Below are 20,428 nucleotides of genomic sequence, written 5' to 3'. Positions count from 1 at the left end.
TCATTTATTTTGGAGTTGTCCTCATACCATTTGTTTTTGGTCAGATTTCTGTTCCTTTATTAAGGCTCATGTCATGCCCAGCTTTCAACTGTGCTTTAAAAATGTATTATTTGTTTTTTTCGCTTATGACAAATCCTTTCATAAGGAATATTACTTAATTAATCTGCTGCTTCTGTTAGCGAAATTTAGTATTCATAAGAGTAAATTTGGAGGAAACAAGCCTTTATTTTTCATTTTAAGAGCAGAAATTGTACAATACCTAAACACAATATTGGGTTTGAAAAATAAGAAAGCTACAAAGTGTGTCTCAATCTGTAAACACTTTAAAATTGTATTTAACTTGTAAATTTGTCGCTATTTATGTATGTATTTTATGTTTGTTTATCTGCTTTACTCGTTGTACCCCCCCTGACTGTAATTGTAATTCTTAAAATCAATAAAAAATAAATAAATTAAAAAAATAAAAAAAAAAAAAAAAATATCAACACTATATAGAGAAAAAATTGCGCCAAAATGACATTTTTTTTGGAAGATATCCATAGACATTTATTAAACCATAGCAAAAGTAAATTTCTTACTTAAGTTAATTTTTCATCTCTATTTTTTTGTGTTTATTTAAAATAAGACAAATCTGATATTATTTTAATCTCCAAGATGTTATTTAACAGTTGAGATAGTTCTTTAATGCTTCGCTAACTATCAGAAGACACTAGCAGGGTTTAAATCCCAGTTGTGCAGGCGGGGGCATGTTGTCACACTGCGTTACAATGTGCCCCTATTAGAAATATGCTATTATATTCTATACTTTTATTAATTTTATTGAGAAAACATGAGAAAAAGGTGAATAAAGACTGAGAGTCAATGTTCAGAAATTACTTATTATTTATTTGTTTTGAACTATGTTGTATAGCTGTGTTTTCATGTGTTCGTAGTCAAAACTCAAAAATGAGTTTATATTTAATTATTAAAAATTACCATTATTTTATATGAAAAAGTTTTTTAATTGTATTTTATTTAGAAAATATTTTAGTTTGTTTTGTATATTTTTTTATTAGATCAGATAACATTTTAAGCTGTCATAAGGTCATGTTACAATGTGCCCCACACATGTTACAATGTACCCCACCTATGGGGCATGTTGTCACATTTCACTTCCATTCTTTCGGGGTATATCAAGAAAAAAGTATATACTGTATTGATGAAACAAAAACACATAATTGTAGTAGACATGTGGGAAATTAATGTGGGAAAAATAAATACTCTGAACCATAAGTAGATTTACACAAACTGAGAAAGTCAAAAAGCGTTACTTTGTGCCCCGCTCTCCCCTACTCATTAAAAAAAAAAAAAAAAAATTCCTTCCTTCTTTAAATCCTCGCTTATCGGGCTTATCAGCTACTCTGAACAATGCCTGAACTTCGGATTTTGAGCACTACTTGCGTTGTTTCTTGCTTAATTTAGTCCTAATTTGTAAGTCGCTTTGGACAAAAGCGTCTGCTAAATGACTAAATGTAAATGTATTAGTGATGTAATGTGGGTAATACCCGCCCAATCTAGTCATGGTGATATAGTGATCAAGGAAGAGCCAGGGCGTGTGGTTTGGACACACACACACACGCGCGCGCGCAGAGAGAGTCCACAGGGATGATGCTGGATCAGGTCGTGTTGTTGGCAGCCGTCACAGTGCTGGGAATGATGGAGCAAGGTAACTATGGTCAAATCAATGTTCGTCAGTCTGCTCAGAGAAACAGTTTTATACAGTGTGATGAAAGTGCTTGAGGAACTTGCCTCTTTCAAGTAGGACACGTAAACTAGTACGTGACCAAAGTAACTCCAATAATCATGTTGGCTCGTAGATATCCTAGAGGAGAGGATATGAGAGGATACCTCGAAACGAGTAAACAAGTGGAATTATTGTATCACATGTTATTGTGTACTTAAATGGATAGTTTACTCACCCTAATGTCGTTTATGACACAAAAGATAGTATTTTAAAGATTGTTTTGGTGACCGTTGACAAAAATACTGAAACATGTTTATCAAAATATCAGTTGCGCTTGACAATAAGGTTCATTAGTTAACGTATTAACGTATAACTAACATGAACTTAAATGAGCAATACGTTTGTTACTGTATTTGTTCATCTTTGTTAACGTTAGTTAATTAAAAAAAATACAGGTGTTCATTTTGTGTTAGTTCACAGTGCATTAACTAATGTTAACAAGATTTTTTTAAAATTATAAGTAAATGTTGAAATTAACATTAACACAGTTTAATTCTGTATTATAAGTGTAGTTCATTATTAGTTAATTATGAATTATCCCTTTAAGATTTGTCAGAACAGGAAAGTTATTTATACATTCACTAAAACAAGTGTTAATATATTTTTGCTTGTCAGGTGAATGTATGACGACATGTTTCAATTAAAGAAACATCCGGATTAAGAACGGGATATTTCACAATGTGTGTTAGAAATTTGTTTGCCTTAGGTTAAATCTGCGTTCCAGGCAACCTGTAACCCGTGTTTTTCCAACCTTATACCCGTGAAAGTGCACTGCACGGCAGTCAAACCCGTGACTTCCCACCCGTGAACTCGTACTAGATCGATGTAACGTTACTCCCAGTACGAGTTGGAAACAGGGGCGGACTGGCCATCGGGAGCACCGGGACATTTCCCGGTGGCCTGACGGTCGTTCTGGCCTGCCGGCTGCCGCTGTGCAGACCATCAGCCTGGCATGTGATAGGCTGGTGTGCAACTACGAATGCAGACGCAGCAAGCTGCTGCAAAATCCCAGCCATGTTCGCCAGTAAGGGAACAGGTCGGTCAAGATTACATTTACATTATATTTATAATAATTTGGCATTGGGGTGTGCGATATGACGATTTTTGATCGTGGACGATTAAAATGTCTCCATGATCTGCTTTTGAAGAAATATCGTAGAATCGTGGTGCATTCTATCAGTTGCTGTTCTGGCGCCTCTGTCCCAACATCCTGAACAACGCGACGTACACGCTGCGGAACGGGACACTGCAGTTTACAAAAGTTCATAATTTGCATGTGCTTTAATGCCTTGTCGGTTAAACATTTAATTCGCGTGCTGATGCGCTGTTCTAACGTGTGCGTTTCTCAGCGCGTACATGTGAAGTTCACATGCACTAAAAGCCTGTCTACCAGCGCCTGGATACTGGACAAAGTTATCCTTTGAGTCTTATTGTGCTAATACTGTCAAATACACACAAGGTTTACATAAACAAAGTCGGTTATGTCTAAAGTGAACGCAAACTTGAGAAAATTTAGAGAAAATCTGCTTGTCAAATGCGTGTATAATAGACGCGTCGCGCGCAACTCTTAAAGAGACAGTAGTAATAGTAAACACGATGCCGCTTCTCCTTAAAGGGATAGTTCACCCCAAAATAAAAATTCTCTCATTATTTACGCACTCTAATGTTATTCCAAACCTGCATTAATTTCCTTTTAATATTTTCTAATATTTTTCTAATATTAATATTTTGAAGAATGTGGCTATCCAAACAGTAGCTGGTCCCCATTGACTTCCATAGGAGAAAAATATACTATGGAAGTCACTGGGGTACATCAACTGTTTGGTTACCCACATTCTTCCAAATAACTTTTATTTTCAACAAAAGAAAGAAACTTATTCGAGTTTAAAACAACTTGAGAGAGTAACTTATGACAAATAGCATTTTTAGGAGAACTATCCCTTTAATGTTAAAAAACAACAAAATGCAAAGAGAAAATCACTCACTGCTCCTGACTGATAATTTTTAATAGTAGCTTTAATAAGTATCAATGTATAATTTATACAGTGAAGTCTATGTTTTGTTTTATTTTCATATTTGTTATTTTTGTTATTTTAATTACTTTCTTCAATGCTACTGTTAAATACACCTACTGTAGCTGAAAACATAAAGCAAATGTTTATTTAATTTGTATATTAAGTTGTGTATGAGTAATGTGTATCTTTGATCTTAATATTTAATAACAAAGAAAATGACAAAAAAATATCTTCGCCCCTGTCTGCTATTCTTTTTTATTTTATATTTTGTTACCTAAGGCTTTGTTTTTAAAATATGGACATTAGTTTGGCTGTAATGCTCAGTCACAAAATAGTAAAACCAACATTAAAAAAAGAATCGTGATAAAATCGTGAATCGTGATTTTTCTGAAAAAAATTGTGATATTATATTTTTGCCATATCGCCCACCCCTTTTGAGCACTGAAAATACATAAAATGTAAATATTTCAACATGTGAATGTGTCTCTTATTATCTCTTTTAAAAAGCCAATTTTCTATTTGTCATTGGTTTGGTAGTATAAATGGTGTATTCCTAGTGAGTTTTTAAGGGTTATTTTTTTATTCATTTATATTGCATCTGGTAGTCTACCTGTTACATTAATAGGGTTAGCCTACAAGTTTATCAGTCCAGTAGATTACATGAATAGGGTGGTGGTGACTGCAGCAGCAGAGGTGGCCTGGCAGTGGAGTCAAATTCCCGGCCTGAATTATTGTCCCAGTCCGCCACTGGTTGGAAAAACACGGGTTTGCCTGGAACGCGGCATCTGCGTTGAAGCCGGTGTATGAGGGTAATTTATTATTAATTATACCATTATTATTATTGTATGTAATTTATTATTAATTATACAATTATTATTATTAATAATATTATTATTACATTATCCCGCTTATTAGCCTACACGGCTACTTGCCACATAAGTAAATCATTAAACACGAAATATTGATCTGAGTTGAAATATTCTATCAGGTGTTTAAACGCAAGCTCGCGGAGAGAGCGGTTTCAGCGGCGAGATCAAACTAGACGGACATTTAAGAGATGCAGTATACAGTTATTATTAATTTCAACACATTAATAATTATGGAGATAAGAGATATTGATTTCAGAAAACTGTTTTAAAATCGTTTGTATCTTATAATCCAACAGTGTACAAAACAATAGTCACAAAATGGCGGCAGCTGCGTTTGTGTGAAACAAGAGCGAGTCCACGATACTGGATGGCATAATTAAATAACTGTACACAAAATATTTGATTCGACTGAGTTTTAATATTTTATTTGCTCACCAAATGCAAAACTTCCACAAAGCGTATAGCGCTGCTGACTTCAGTGACCCGGATGAGCCTGTGTTTCTGTATTCAGCGGTTGTTATCTGGGATTATTACATGGCTTGGTTGAATTCCAATGCGGTGTGTTATTTCGCGTTTACACGTTGCATTTCTGCTATGGCAAAGTCGCTGTCTACGTGCTCGCAACATCATAACAACGTAGAATTGTAAGACGTGACAGGGCTGTAGCAACGTTGTTGCGCGACATTCAGCAACTGCAAGACAACGTTCTGACAATATTTTTATATGCTGCTATATCCCCCATTTAGCATTTTGTTAGATAATTATATACTTTTATCGTTTATTGTTTATCTATTTTAATGGGGCTATCAACACCTGCAAGTGTAGCCTACACTTTGAAGAGTAAAAATGAAGGTTTCGTTAATTCAACTTTATTAAAACTGCATATGATCAAATTGCACTTCCAAAAGTCATACATTTGTGGAAAAAAAGGGGGAAAAAAGAAATAAACGAATATACAAATTTATTTTAAGTATAATAAATAAAATATAAAAAGCAAAGGCAGATCAGAACATTTAAAGAACAAAACCAGGTCTGTATGGCGGACAGTAGCCGAAAGCCGGTGTCACCGGGGAAACATCCACAAATCCAGAGGAGCAAAGAAACGAATGAGACTAAATAGCGGAAAAATCAAACGAAAAACTAAACAGTGCGAGCGATGCTACATTAATCACATTATAAATTAAAGTTGCAGGTTGTGTTTGATAGCTGAGGTAGGCTAAACGCAATAGGCTACTCGCGTATCCTTGCTCGATGATGAATGAGAACACAATGGAACAACAGGTGGTTGGAATTTAAAATGCTGGTTTTCCCGCTTCAGGGCAGTGAAGAGTAGGCTAGCCTACATTATGTAGTCCAGTGGTTGTCAAGACACCGTTGGCACAACCTTAAGCAATGGCCCTGAACGGTGGTTTAATGTCAACATTGTGACAACGCTGTAACAACCTTCACTACACAACGTAGTTATAGCAACCTTTTGGCCATGTTGTTAAAACATTGTTATAAAGTTGGCTACGTTGTGCCAACGTTCTGTGTTTGCTGGGATGTATAGCGGGGCGGTTGTTATAGCTAGGGCTGGGACTCGATTCCAAAAAGAATCGATTCCTCGATTCCGAGGCGTTGGGAATTGAGAGTCGATTCCAAAGGTTGGAATCGATTCCATTAGGGGAATCGACTCCTCTTTAAGATTTTTTTTTTTTTTTTTTTAACACAAACCGCAGCCAGTTGCTGAATTCATCTGTCAACACAGTCACGTCACCTGTAAAGAAATAAAGTTCAGACTGCTAATATACAATAGTGGCCACGCGACCTAGGATACATTTATTGCATTCGCCGCGTGAGCTGGAGGAATGGTTATTGTGGGAACAGTGCTTGTGTGTAGGGGTGCGTGCGAACCATAGACGGTGCGAACATTATAGTGTGCACGTGACCTACGTATGACACAGACAGAAAAGAGCTCTTTTCGTGCTTTATTTGTGTCGCCGCAGGTGTGCGTGTAAAAATAGTTTATATGTGTAAAGGCCTAAAAAAAGTGAATATGTGTAAAGGCCCTAAAAAGAGTTTATAGGCTATGTGTAAAGGCCCTAAAAAAAAAAAAAGTTGTGTAAACTAAAAGGCCTAAAAAGTTTGTAGCCTATGTGTAAAGTGTGCATGAGTCTGTTCCTGAACAAAATGCTTTTAGAATTTAACAGGAATTTTAGCTATAGTTTAATGATACTGGATGAAATATATGTACCACAAATAAATAAAAATCGATCTATCCACATACAAGTGTATACACTTAGTATGTGGATAGATCGATTTTATGTGTGTGTGTGTGTTTAGTTAGGTATGTATGTAAAATAAAATCTACCGCATGTATATGGTGAACATATTCCTAGTCTTTGCACTGTACTGTCTACACCTGATGCAGGAAGCACGACGTGACAAATCCCCAAAGTAAATGCCTCGTTCTATTTATGACCAAGCACTCGCAAGTCACAATACATCTATAGGAAGGACAAATGGATTTGCAACGGTCGCTTTGTCACGCCCGGTGTAGAGAGTTTCTTGCTGTGTGGCACGGTAAGACGCAACAATGTTAGACATGCTGTTGGTATTAAAAAAGAAAAGAATCGAAAATAACAGTGAGGAATCGATTCCAAGAATCGATTCTTTTCGATTCCAGAAACAGGAATCGGAATCGGAATCGATTCCAAAAAATCCGGAATCGAACAGCCCTAGTTATAGCGAATAACAACCCCTTCAGGTGATTCAAGACCCCTCCGCTTGTCGGCGTTGTTATTCGCTATAACAACCGCCTCGGTCTACATTATCCCTTACATATCACACCGCTGGATGGAGCTGTTATAATTGTTATAAAGAACGAATCAGAATCAAGTATTCCACAGAGCCGTGTAAGTCTAAAGATCGTATTTACCAGCTGAACACACACCACCACAATGTCATAAATACAAGTGGGAAGCTCGGGATTTTCTGTAAGCCCTGATCTTTATGAGTTGGGGGCGTGTCAGTGCGAAACATGGCGGAATACCCCAATACTTATTTATCAGTGATATTGTCAGGCTTTTCTATTTACAGCGAAGTAAGCTAATTGCCTGAACAGAAGATGATGGCATTATAATATAACGATGTAATATGTAACGATAAAGTTTGCAGTGGCTTCATAAATTAATTAAAAACATAAAAAAGCGAAGCACACCTGATGCACATTTCTTTGTTCTTCATTTTCTAGAATTAGAGTTTAAGAACCTTTGCTGTATTTTTGTGTAATTGATTAAGAGAAAGTACACCGCCATCTTACGCCAACGAAAGTGACTTGAACGCACATACCGTCGTAAACACGACTACCCAACTCGTAAATATGAACTTCCCAGGAGGACTTGAACACACCATAACATACCACTGGATGGTGCTATTAACCAATCAGAATCAAGTATTCCACAGAGCCGTGTTATAACCATAGACTGTAGGTAATAACGTGTTTATTCCCTGTTTCCCTCAGCGTACTTCTCCCTGAAGGTGATCTACGCGCGCCGCAAGCACTCGGTCTCTCCGCCCGCCACCACCGGCCCGCCCGAGTTTGAGCGGGTTTTCCGAGCACAGTGAGTCAGAGGAACCGCACTTACACACATGATATGAATGCTGAGAGGCTTTGTCTCATATGTTTGTCATCATCTTGCTTTTCCAGAGCGAACTGTTCAGAGTATTTCCCCATTTTCATCTTCTCTCTTTGGCTGGCTGGAGTTTTCTTCAGTCAAGGTGAGTCTCTCTCAGCTGAAAGTCCAAGCATCATCATCATCAGGTAGACTACTGCCAACTTTGTTCTCAAAGAAGAACATATTAATTAATTATGTTTCCGCCACTGAATAAAAAATGTAATTGCGACTTTTTATCTCACAATTCTGACTTTTTTTCTTGTGTGATATAAATTCACAATTCTGACTTTTTTCTTGTGTGATATAAATTCACAATTCGGACTTTTTTCTAAAAATTGCGAGATATAAAGTCGCAATTCCGAGTTATAAAGTCATAATTGCGAGATATAAACTCGGAAATTGTTATAAAGTCAGAATTGCGAGATACAAACTCTCGATAGTGTGTTATAAAGTCAAAATTGCAAGATATAAACTCATAATTGTGTGTTATGATGTCAGAATTGCGAGATATAAACTCGGAAATTGTTATAAAGTCAGAATTGTGAGATATAAACTCGCAATAGTGTGTTATAAAGTCAGAATTGTGAGATATAAACTCGCAATAGTGTGTTTTAAAGTCAGAATTGCGAGATATAAACTCGGAAATTGTTATAAAGTCAGAATTGCGTGATATAGTTATTCCAAGTTATAAAGTCAGAATTGCGTGATATAGTTATTCCAAGTTATAAAGTCAGAATTGCAAGTCAGAATGACTTCTTTAAACTCTAGACTTTATATCTCACAATTCTAAGAAAAGTCATAAAATAATAATTTAACCCTCTTACTGCACACAATTTCTTGGCTCATTTGGGAACATTTTATTGATTTATGGATAACTCCCCCGACCCTGGCCCCCCGAAATTAGCATCATACAATGCTCAGAGAGCAATACAAAAATCACAAATCTTTTTCAAAAATGTTGATAAAAATCATTAAGTAAAATGGGAAAAACACTTGAAACTCATTGATATATTTGATAATATACAGGCATAGGTTTGTATCATGTAGTGTGTCATGTCATATCATGCACTTCACGTAATGATATTTCACTCCTTGTGCAGAAATATAGCAGTTCCTCTCTGCTGTGAAATAGAGGTGTACGTTACACTGGGTGTTCCTGTGCATCCAGTTTCTGAACATGCAAAATAAAAAAACTTCATAAAACCTGCCAAAATACACACACACACACACACACATTTTTTATGTAAAGCTCATGTCATTTAAATAAGATAAATAAAGCAAATAATCTTGTCTTCTTCTCACACAATGTGCTCCTGTGACCATGTGTCAGAACAGGACATCGCATCTTCAAATGGTGCATGATAGTGACTCTTAAACCTTACTGGACTGTTCTTTGATACTTTTTCAACCATTCTAATTGGTTGCAATCATTTAAAAAACATGTACTGAACATAGGCTTAAGAAAACGTCCCGTTGCCCTGTGCTGTAGAGGGTTAAACTCGCATTTGCTAAAAACAAGTCAAAATTACACGTTTATATCTCACAATTCTGAGGGATAAAAGGTCAGAATTGTGAGAAAAAAAGTTGCAATTATCTTTTAAATTGTTTTATACCATGGCGGAAACAAGCTTCCATAATTAATCGTGATAAAATGCAGCTGTAATATTTTGTGGTATTAATAAGACTAGCTCAAGCAGCTTGCAAATACAGTTGTAATCGAAATTATTCAACCCCCATTGCAAATCAGATTTAATGGCACATTTACAGACTTTCAGCTGTTTGCAATGAACAAATCAAACAAAAGTAATTGAAATGGCTCAACACAACAAATGTTTCATGTGAAAGAGCTTTTGAAAAAGCAACCTAAGCTAGTTATGCTGGCATGTTTTCGTGGATTATTATTGCATTCGACAGAAACACACCGCACTGAAAATGTCTTGATTTATATACAGTAACAGAGAGCATCTAATGTTTCATTTGAAAGAGTGAAAATGCCTATATGTTTGGTCAGACTGGTCAGTTTTGACGGGTTTAGAAGGGTTTTTTGGGAACTTGACGGATGGTAAGTCTAGCAAACCACCTTAGGCTGGCCTAGAAAGAGGAACTTCCCCTTGTGAGAAGTGTACAAATAATACCTGCCTTGTTACTGTGGTTAACTATATTAAGTCTATCTAGATTAAACAGCTCTCACATCTGACATTGACTTCCACCATAATCTGACATCACACACCTCAGTTTTGCATGCAAACAAAACAAACTTTGAAAATGTTTTATGCAAAACAGTGCAGTCCTGTTGTTTTGTTGTGCTCTTTAAAAAACACCTCGGTTCAGATCTAAACGAATGAAACAGGTCCATAAGCTGGTGATCAATGTTAGGTTAAATCAAGCATCACAGTTACTATTACACTCTTAAAAATAAAGCTTCTTGATTGGCATCTATGGTTCCGTGAAGAACATTTAAAGTCCCCCTGTGGAGAAAATCCAGCTTTTAATGTTGTTTATATGCCTATGTGGTGTTTTTAATATGCTTTAAGACAAACCATGTGTAAATTCATAAGTCGACTCCATTGCTGAGTATTTTCTCCTTAAAACTGCAGTGAACCAAAGACTCAGAGTATAGTGCAACACGTACCTGCTTCCGTTGAGGGGCAGAGTGAGTGTGTGGAGGCCTCTTGGATGCGTCCGGAACACAGACACTGCTGCTCGCTGGCGATAGAAGAGGGGCCTGAGGGTGATAAGGCATAGCGTCGTACACCGCCAATCGCGCCCTCTTGGGACCCAAAGGTTTCAGAAACTGCTCTTTTATTGAAATTGTGGGTACCACTGGCCAGTGGTGGAACAAAAAGAAAAGAAAACAAAAGATTCTCCACCCGGCCCTCTTTCGGGGGAAGGAGCGGACGGAGGGTTTGAATCTGCAGCCTTCTGCCGGCGGACGGGTGGGAGCAGCAGCAGTCCTCCGGGGCAGGATGTGGCGGATGGCCTCCCTCTGCTTCTTGACTGTGTTGCTGAATAACCCAACCTGGGAGGGGGGAGTCCATGAACCGATATTTATCGGTCTCCTTCATGTCTGCCAGGTTGAGCCAGAGGTGGCGCTCCTGGACCACCAAGGTGGACATCGCCTGACCAACGGAATATGCAGTTTCCTTTATCGCCTGGAGGGTGAGGTCGGTTGCTGCTCTGAGCTCCCGGAGGAGTTCTGGGTCAGAACCACCCTCGTGTATGTCCATGAGTGCCTGGGCCTGGTGGACCTGCAGGAGCGCCATGGCATGGGGGGGCGGAAGCAGCCTGTCCACAGGCTCTGTAACCCTTCGCCGTTAGACCGGACGTAAACTTACAGGCTCTGGATGGGAGGCGTGGATTACCCCTCCAAGAGGAAGCAGATGCCGTACACAGTTGCATCGCAACGGCACGCTCCACTGGCGGGATATCCACATATCCCTTAGCTGCTCCGCCATCGAGAGTGGTGGTGAGGAGGGAGGAGCCACTAGGACGGCTTCTGGCACTAAATGGTGCCGTCCACATCCTAGTGAGCACCTCCGGGGGAGAATGGCACCGGGGTGGAACGAGGTGGAGGGTTGGAACGAGGTGGAGGGTCCATTCTGGATCCGGCTCAGGCATCGCTACACTCCCCAAAGGGGGCAACGCAGCCGAGTCCTCATCTCCAGATGAGCTATTCACAAAAGCAGCCTCAGCGTGCTGAATGCCCAAACACGAGAGGCACTATTGTGGCAGTCTGCTGGCGCCAGGGAACGACAGCACCCAGAAACGCACAGGCAGAATGACATCCTGAAAAGGACAAAAATCTTTTTAGTGCTGAGGCACCCAGGGATAGCCGCGGTGTAACAGCAGGGATGTAGTGCAGCCTGCTGTACACTCTCAAAGGAACGCCCACCGAAACCGACACACTCAGTAATGATGCTGTGAAAACAGTAGTTTGTGAGCTGTAGTGCTCACAGCTACCGCTAATCGCGCTATCACGCCAACACTGGATACAGAGCTTTTTTCTTCAATTGCAGAGTCTCTTGCAGCACTCGTGAAGACCAGTGAAACCACTCGGCTGCGAAGTGAAAGACAAAAGGTGCGTGCATCCGTTTCTGTGTTTATACCCGCCCTGCGGGGCGGGGCGCAAGATGCAGATCTCGCATGCCAATGTGCATTGGCTCGTTCTGTAGGAAGGACATCATAGACTGCTATGAACTTGATCCGCTGTGGATCTGCCTGCCAGATCTCGGTCCAGGAGATCTTCATCTCCAGCGCACTCTCCCACCTCTGCTGCACCTGTCGTCGGTCCCTACCTTGGGCCTGATATTTTTATAATGTCTTGTACCGTTAAACATGGCATCACGTGGATGAATATACTTATGCAAATGATATGCATAGTAAAACGAGGCGTTGCAAGCTCATATATGGTTATTTCGGGGTGGAGACGCGAATGCGCACAATCTTCCGTTTACTGGGATTTATAAAGGGATTTTTGCGCAGGTTCTGGCAAACGCACAGGTTTATAAGGCTGAATTTTTTTTTTGCCGTAGGCCCTATGCCATTTTTGGCTTCCGGGCGCACGTACACTTTTAGTAAGAATCCTACGCACAGTTTTATAAATGAAACCCCAGATCACTGAAAGATTCTTTGAGTAACCAAAAATGGTTCTACTATGTGATATTTTTCTCTCTCTCTCTCTCTCTCTCTCTCTCTCTCTCTCTCTCTCTCTCGTGCATGCTGGGAGTTTGTAGACGGAGCATGAGTGTGTGTTGGAGTGAGCTCTACGGTGCGAGTGAGTTTTCGATCTTTTTATCTATCTCTTGTGGTTTTGTTGCGGGGTAAATAGAGGAAAGTTTGTAGGTGTTTGTGAGGAGCGTCGTCGGTCTGCACTGATCACTATGGCGGCGTCTCAGCACGCGAGTTTGGAAAGTTTAACGCGCCGACACGGTTAAGGTAGTACCCGCGGAGCGTTGTTCAGTTGAGGACTGCGTCCTTGCTGTTGCTGCTGTTGTTGGTCATGATTGCATTCTTTCTACATCAAGAATGAATAGCGCAATAGTAATGTTTTTGAACAATGTTGACAAAGTTAACGAAGTTGTAGAAACCGGGATTGTTGTGAATGATTCCCTCACTCCAGTCATGCCTTTAGTACAACCAGCGAAAAGAGTAATATTATCAAATGTCCCACCGTTTATTAAAAATGAAGTGATTGAAAGGGAATTGTCCAGACACGGAAAGTTTGTGTCAAAAATGAAGAAAATCCCACACGGTTGTAAATCGCCACAGTTGAAGCATGTTGTATCATTTGGGAGGCAGGTGCACATGATTTTAAATAACCAGAATGAAGAGCTTAATTTAGCCATGAAGTTTAAGATTGAGGATTTTCATTATGTTATTTTTGCTACCTCAGATTCGATGAAGTGTTTTGGTTGTGGACAAGAGGGTCACGTGATACGCGTGTGCCCTGAGAAGAGTGCAGACCAGAATCACAATACAGGCGAAATGCAAAATACAGATCATGCACAAACAAGTGATACAGTATCTTGTGTTGACAAAAGTGGAAGTGACGATCGTGAAAGCAACAAAGATGAGAGTGTGGCCTCAAACGAAATTGTGCATGAAGGTGGTGTTTCTGAGGTCAGTGAACAGGCCATATTAGAGCACGCTGTGGATGTTGACATGACATAAGATCAGAGTATTTTTAAAACACCGACTTTAAAAAGGAAGACTAAGACCAAAGAAAACAGGGCTGTTAAAAAAGCCACTGGAGCAGCTGTTGTTGATGCAAGCGAGGTGGACTCAGAGTCGAGTAATGTTGAGGAGTCTGCTATGAGCCGCTTTCCAACCAAGTAGTTACAGGAACTTAGTTCTAGGAACTGTCCACTTCTAAACAGTTCTAAGAACTACTCTCCCCCAAACTCGGTTTTGCTGTTTGCGTTCGCACTGGCCAAGTGGCCATAGGAACTGGTAGGAGGGGTAAGGGTGTGACGCAAGCACGGTGACTTTTATTTTGCCGGCGCGACGGACCTTTATTTTGGCGGCGCTGAGAACGCCAGAGCAAACAATGCTCGCATTCTCTGTGTTTATTAGTTAGCGATCTGTCTAACAGTACTGTTTAACATGTTATTAGATAGAACTGTTATAGAAAGTAGACAGTATATGAAAAAAGGTTATTAGCCTATGCCGTGTGGTTGATGTCCAGTGTTGCTAGCTGGGCAGATAAACATAATCATGTTTGGCTTGGTCCCCTCAAAGTTGCGTTGGATTTTCTCTTCAGCATAAAGGTTTAGAGACCCATCTATCACTGTTTTCCATGTTTGTATAGTTAGTTTATGGAGTAAATATATAGGCTATAATCTGTGTGTTTACATTATAGCTGTTTTAAAAATGGCGGGTGCTGGTGTTCCGCGTGCGTTCGGTCAATCAGCGTACACTAACGTCACGGGTAGTTCCTATAGAGCTCGGGCGTAGACGTTATGGAATGATGCATTGTGGGTAACGGCGGCCATTTTAGAGGCAACGCAGAAGCGTTCGGAATAAAGTAATAGCGTAGCCGACCGGTCTCCACCGGCACCGAGAAAGAAAGAGAAAAAGTTATGGGCCGTGACAAAAAAAGTTGGCTATACCGTATACTGACAAACTTAATAGGTATCTCACTATAGGTGAATCGATCCCTATGAATAAAGTCTGGAGTAGGCTAATACCAAGCCTCAGTTTCCCTGATATTTTCCTACCTGGTCTGTGGAGTGAGCGCTTACACCTCCGATCCAGAGCCGGATTTACAATTTCCTGAGCCCTCGGCAACAACATTCACACACACATTTTAATTGTTTAATAAACAAATGGGGTTTTTTTTGTCACAGTCGGCTGCAAAGATGAGGTTGACGATGCTGATTGGCGATCTTCGCTGTAAGTGAACGCGCCAGAGAGACATGCAAATTGCATACGGATTAACTTTAACCGATTAACCGAGCTCTATAGTGCTGGTTTAGACCCTACTCTGAAGTAGGACCTAAATTAGTTCCTCCAAATGGAGTTCCTAGAACTAAAATCGTTCCTAGTTCCTGCGGTGCGAACACGCCGACATCCGGGTACTTTAGCCAATAGTTCTAGGAACTGTGAAAAGGTTCCTCCGGTCGGAAAGCAGCTATGGATAGTGATTGTGAATCATCGGACTCTGTGAGCTCAGCTTCACAGAAGCGAACTGGCCGCAGTGCTTACGTATTGGACAAAATTAAAAAGTTTCTTCAGACCACGAAAGGCATGAAAGGTGTAAATGTAGAATATTATTTCCCAGATCGTGAGCTGTTTATAGATTCTACCAGGGCTTTAATGAAGGAGGGTGGAGCTTTCACTGAACAGGAAGTTTTTAGGCTGAAGAAAATTGTTAAAAGAAGTTAAAAATAAATTTATTAAACGATGAATTCGAACCAGTCTAGCTTCCCTTCTTTTTTTTTGAGATGTTTGTTACTGGTGTGCTCATATTACCTTTTTATGAGTAGGATACGATTGGGCACACTTAACTTAAATGGTGCACGGGACAGCAAGAAAAGAGCAATGCTTTATGAACTGATTAAACAAAAGAAAATTGATGTAATGCTGGTTCAGGAAACTCATAGTGATGTTTTTAATGAGAATGAATGGTTAATGGAATGGGATGGGTCAATTATTTTAAGTCACAAAAGTCACTGTAGTGGTGGCTTTCTTTTTAAGAAAAACTTGAAACCAATTTCATATGAGACAGAACATGTTGCTGAGGGACATCTAATGAAAATAACAGCAAAATTTGAAAAAATGTTTTTAGTTTTTATAAATGTGTATGCTCCTGTTGTTGGTCCTGAAAGGGTTGGGGTTTTTTTGGATAAATTAAGTAATATTTTGTCAAGCTGTAAAGAGGAAGAGTTCGTATTTTTTGGAGGAGACTTTAATTGTACGGCAAATGATGGAATGGATAGGAACCATAAAGAGCCACATCTAGCTTCTCAACATGCTATAAGAAAACTTATAGAAGAGCATGATTTGTGTGATATATGGAGAACTTTATATAAAGAACAAAGGCAGTACACATGGGCGCAAACAAAAGAAAATTATATTTCTATGGCTAGATTGGATAGGTTCTATTGTTTTAAATACCATTTTAATGTTATTAAGAAATGTAAGATTTTGCCTAGTGGGTTTTCTGATCACAGCCTAGTAATCTGTAGTGTTTTCATTAATAATATAAGGTCTAAGAGTGCCTATTGGCACTTTAACACTTCTTTGTTTCAAGACTGTTTTTTTAAGGATGTTTTTAGTTATTTTTGGAAACAGTTCAGTTCCAGGAAAAAAGAGTTTTCTTCCCTGCAACAATGGTGGGATCATGGGAAAAAAGAGATACAGCAACTGTGTCGTCAGTACACTCTCAACGTATCCAAGGACATTTCCCAATCAATGAAGCCTTAGAGATTGAAATAGTGGAACTTTGGTAGAGTCCACAGGAAATCGAGGACATATTGAGCTCCTCAAAGAACTCTGGATAACCTGTTAGGCATCAGAGCACAGGGAGCTTTGATCCGCTCATGTTTTCAGAGTGCAGTAGAGATGGATGGCCCAACTAAGTTCTTTTTCGGTCTGGAAAAAAAGAATGGTCAAAGCAGACTTATACATTCTTTATACTCTTTGGAGGATGTAGAAATTGTGGAGCCTAAGGAGATTAGAAAAAGAGCTGTTTTATTTTATTCTGAGCTTTATAAAAGTGAACATACAGAGGGAAGGTGAGCTGGACAGCTCTTTTTATATGGGTTTGCCTAAAGTTCCAGAGGAGACCAATTCTTGGCTTGAGAGGCCGCTTTCAGCATCTGAACTGCATGTTGCTCTGCGGAGCATGGATTGCGGTAAGGCCCCGGGAATTGATGGTCTACCAATTGAGTTTTATAAAACGTTTTGGTCAGTGCTGGGGGGTGATTTGCTGTCTGTGCTCAATGATAGTCTGGCCGGAGGGTTGCTACCGTTGAGCTGCAGGAGGGCGGTCATTACCCTGCTACCTAAATAAGGTGACTTAAAAGAAATGAAGAACTGGCGCCCTGTTTCACTTTTGTGCTCTGATTTAAAGCTCTTTTCTAAAGCTTTGGCCATTAGGTTGAGGGAGGTAGTTGGGCATGTTATTCATCGTGATCAAACTTACTGTGTGCCTAACAGGTCTATTCATGATAATGTTTATCTAATTCGGGATATTTTGGACCTCTCTAGGCTATTGGACATAGACACTGGTCTCATTTCTCTAGACCAGGAAAGGGCATTTGACCGGGTTGAGCACAGCTATCTCTGGCGCACGCTAGAGGAGTTCGGGTTCAGCTCTGGTTTTATCGCCATGATTAGGGTTTTGTACCGGGATGTTGAGAGTGTACTGAAAATTAATGGTGGTCTCAGTGCTCCTTTTCAAATTAACAGGGGTATTAGACAAGGTTGTGCACTTTCAGGAATATTGTATGCTCTTGCCATTGAACCTTTATTGGTTAAGATCAGAGAGAGCATTGAAGGTTGGACCATACCTTGCTCTGGAGCCAATTTTAAGGTATCTGCATATGCAGACGACATTATTGTTTTGGTTAAAGGGCAAAATGATGTTGATCATCTTAAAGACATTTTAAACAAGTTCTGTTTATTCAAAGGTACCTCACAGGACCTAAGGATCTAGTCTGGAGAAAAGTGGCTGATGTTATCTTTAATCAAGCTGTCAGACTGGGATTGAACTCTGTTTTGTTTTTAATGGACTCGAGTAAGCTGCAGTGCAATGGACTGACTCCTTTTTATAAGGGACTTTTTAAAGTTTGGGACTTATTTGAAAAGAAGAGGTTGGAGCCGTCTTCCTCGTTGTACTGGCTTCTGGAGGAACCTCTTGTACATGGTGCCCGGTTTGATGTTACTTGTGAAGTTACACCTGGACTGAATCATTGTTTAATTACCACCAAGACTTTAAAACTGCATTGTTGGATGTTGCTGGTTCTATCTTGAATAATGCTCAGTCCATGGCCTCACATCTAGGTATGCATTCGGTACGGTATGTAGGAAAGAGTCTGGATGTTTTTAAACAGAAATTCGCAGAGGTAGAAAATAATCTGTTAATTGATTATTATAATGGAAAGGGATCTGTACAATTAGGAACCAGTTTCCCAAGTATTTCTCTTAGTCCCAATCTCAAAGGACTGTCTGGACCTTTTCTGAACCTAAGGGGGCTAGAAGGTTTAAGTTTGCAGGATGTCCAGAGTAAAGTTTTGTATAAATGTCTTGTAAAAGTTTTAAATAAAGCAAAATTAAAAGAGCGCAGTGATACAGTGTGGAGAGAGAAATTGGGAATAGATGATGGAGATAAACCTGTCTGGAGAGTTTTATATAAACCACCAATTGAAAAACGTACAGGTGATATTCAATGGAGAGTTTTACATGGCGCAGTTGCTATAAATGCATTTGTGAGCTTAATTAATCCCAATGTATCAAGTGATTGTCCTTTTTGTAAAATGAGGGAGACAATTTTTCATTGTTTTTTAGAATGTTCAAGACTGCATGATGTTTTTTTTTTTGGATGTTCTTTTCATGAATTTTGGGGAGATTTTTTCTTCTAAAATTTGGATTCTTGGACCCAAATATAGTGTGGCGCAAAGAGTAAAAAGTCAATTGTTGAATTTTTTAATTGGGCAAGCCAAACTTGCTGTTTATATAACTAGGAAAAACAAAATAGAAGGTAGAGAAGGACAACATGTGGTTACTGTATTTAAAAATATGGTAAAAGCAAGGGTTATGTTCGATTTCAAGTTCTATAAACTGATGAATGACTTAGAAAGTTTTTTACCCAAATGGTGTTTTAATGGAGCTATTTGTGCAGTTGATGAAGAAATGTTGTTCTTCACTACCATGTTACAATAAGTCTTGTTTTTTGTACCTCTGTTTTTGTTTTCTGGATAATGTGATGTTTTGCTGACGTTGTAATGATATAAATAAAGTGTGTTGAAAACTCAACTCTCTCTCTCTCTCTCTCTCTCTCTCTCTCTCTCTCTCTCTCTCTCTCTCTCTCTCTAGCATTGGCAGCGCTCTTCGGGATCCTGTACCTCTATGGCCGCTATCTGTACTTCCACGGCTATGCGGAGTCGGCTCAGGGCAGGTAAAACGCTGTGTGTGGTCAGTAATGTTGATGTTGGTGTGTGTGGTCAATAATGTTGGTGTGTGTGGTCAGTAATGTTGGTGTGTGTGTGTGCTGGTGTCGGCTGACCTGTGGCTGTCCTCCGGCAGACTGGAGCCGCTGTACTTCAGTGCTAAGATGCAGTGGGCTCTGATCGCTCAGTCCGGGGGGTGTGTGTGTGTGTGTGTGTGTGTGTGTGTGTGTGTGTGTGTACTCACCTGTCTCTGTCCTCTGTTAGACTGGAGCCGCTGTACTTCAGTGCTAAGATGCAGTGGGCTCTGATCGCTCAGTCCGGGGGGTGTGTGTGTGTGTGTGTGTGTGTACTCACCTGTCTCTGTCCTCTGTTAGACTGGAGCCGCTGTACTTCAGTGCTAAGATGCAGTGGGCTCTGATCGCTCAGTCCGGGCTGGGTGTCGTCTGCTCCCTCACACACGCCTATCTGGGACTGGACCTGATACACTCCGTCACTCATCTACTGGGCCTGACTGAACACACATGAACAACAAGCAGCAATATAAAACATTTATATAGCATTACATTTATAAATCAAATATCGGATGTTAATTAGTGTTTTTTTCTACTGAGAATGTCCAATAGTGGAAGTATACATCTCACAGGAGAATTATGTCTTTTGTATCCTAAATACAATTAATTCATTTCTTTTGAATAATTTTATACAAATTACAACTTGACCAGAAATGACATACAATAAAAATATTCTGCTTCCAAGTGATATTTGGTAATATTTAGTATGTTTTCTTCATACATCACTTCTCATATTTACTCTCAAGCTTTTCACTGACAATGTTGTCTAACAAGGTAAACGAGTATTGACTTAAGAAATTAATTTAATGGATGGAGATAGACAGATAGATAGACAGATAGACAGATAGACAGATAGATAGATAGATAGATAGATAGATAGATAGATAGATAGATAGACTGAGATAGATTAGAAATAATAGAGA

General features: G+C 39.5%; 1 protein-coding gene across 2 annotated transcripts; it reads left to right on the top strand.

Moving 5' to 3' along the window:
- Positions 1-1,393: 1,393 nt before the first annotated feature.
- On the top strand, positions 1,394-20,193 carry ltc4s (leukotriene C4 synthase). 2 transcript variants are annotated; one of them, XM_084132437.1, is made up of 5 exons: positions 1,394-1,705; positions 8,170-8,269; positions 8,356-8,426; positions 19,361-19,442; positions 19,809-20,193. In XM_084132437.1, exons 1-5 carry the CDS (start codon positions 1,645-1,647, stop codon positions 19,957-19,959), a joined length of 465 nt encoding a protein of 154 aa, XP_083988563.1. In that variant the 5' UTR covers positions 1,394-1,644; the 3' UTR covers positions 19,960-20,193. The 2 variants fall into 2 exon arrangements, with proteins under 2 accessions (XP_083988563.1, XP_083988562.1); XM_084132436.1 differs by lacking the exon at positions 19,809-20,193 and adding an exon at positions 19,571-19,750 and having other exon boundaries at positions 1,398-1,705.
- The last annotated feature ends 235 nt before the right edge of the window (positions 20,194-20,428 follow it).

This window comes from Abramis brama (genome assembly GCF_963993115.1).
Source record: "Abramis brama genome assembly, chromosome: 13".
In the NCBI taxonomy this organism is placed as follows: Eukaryota; Metazoa; Chordata; class Actinopteri; order Cypriniformes; family Leuciscidae; genus Abramis; species Abramis brama.
This window is presented reverse-complemented; position numbering and strand designations above follow the sequence as displayed.

What these genes read in the sequence shown, in the direction of transcription:
- ltc4s (XM_084132436.1), top strand. Translation starts at nt 1,645, where the DNA reads ATGATGCTGGATCAGGTCGTGTTGTTGGCAGCCGTCACAGTGCTGGGA. An exon ending in GAGCGGGTTTTCCGAGCACA is followed by an intron (nt 8,270 to 8,355) that starts GTGAGTCAGAGG and finishes TTGCTTTTCCAG; the next exon opens with AGCGAACTGTTCAGAGTATT. An exon ending in GCGGAGTCGGCTCAGGGCAG is followed by an intron (nt 19,443 to 19,570) that starts GTAAAACGCTGT and finishes GTCCTCCGGCAG; the next exon opens with ACTGGAGCCGCTGTACTTCA.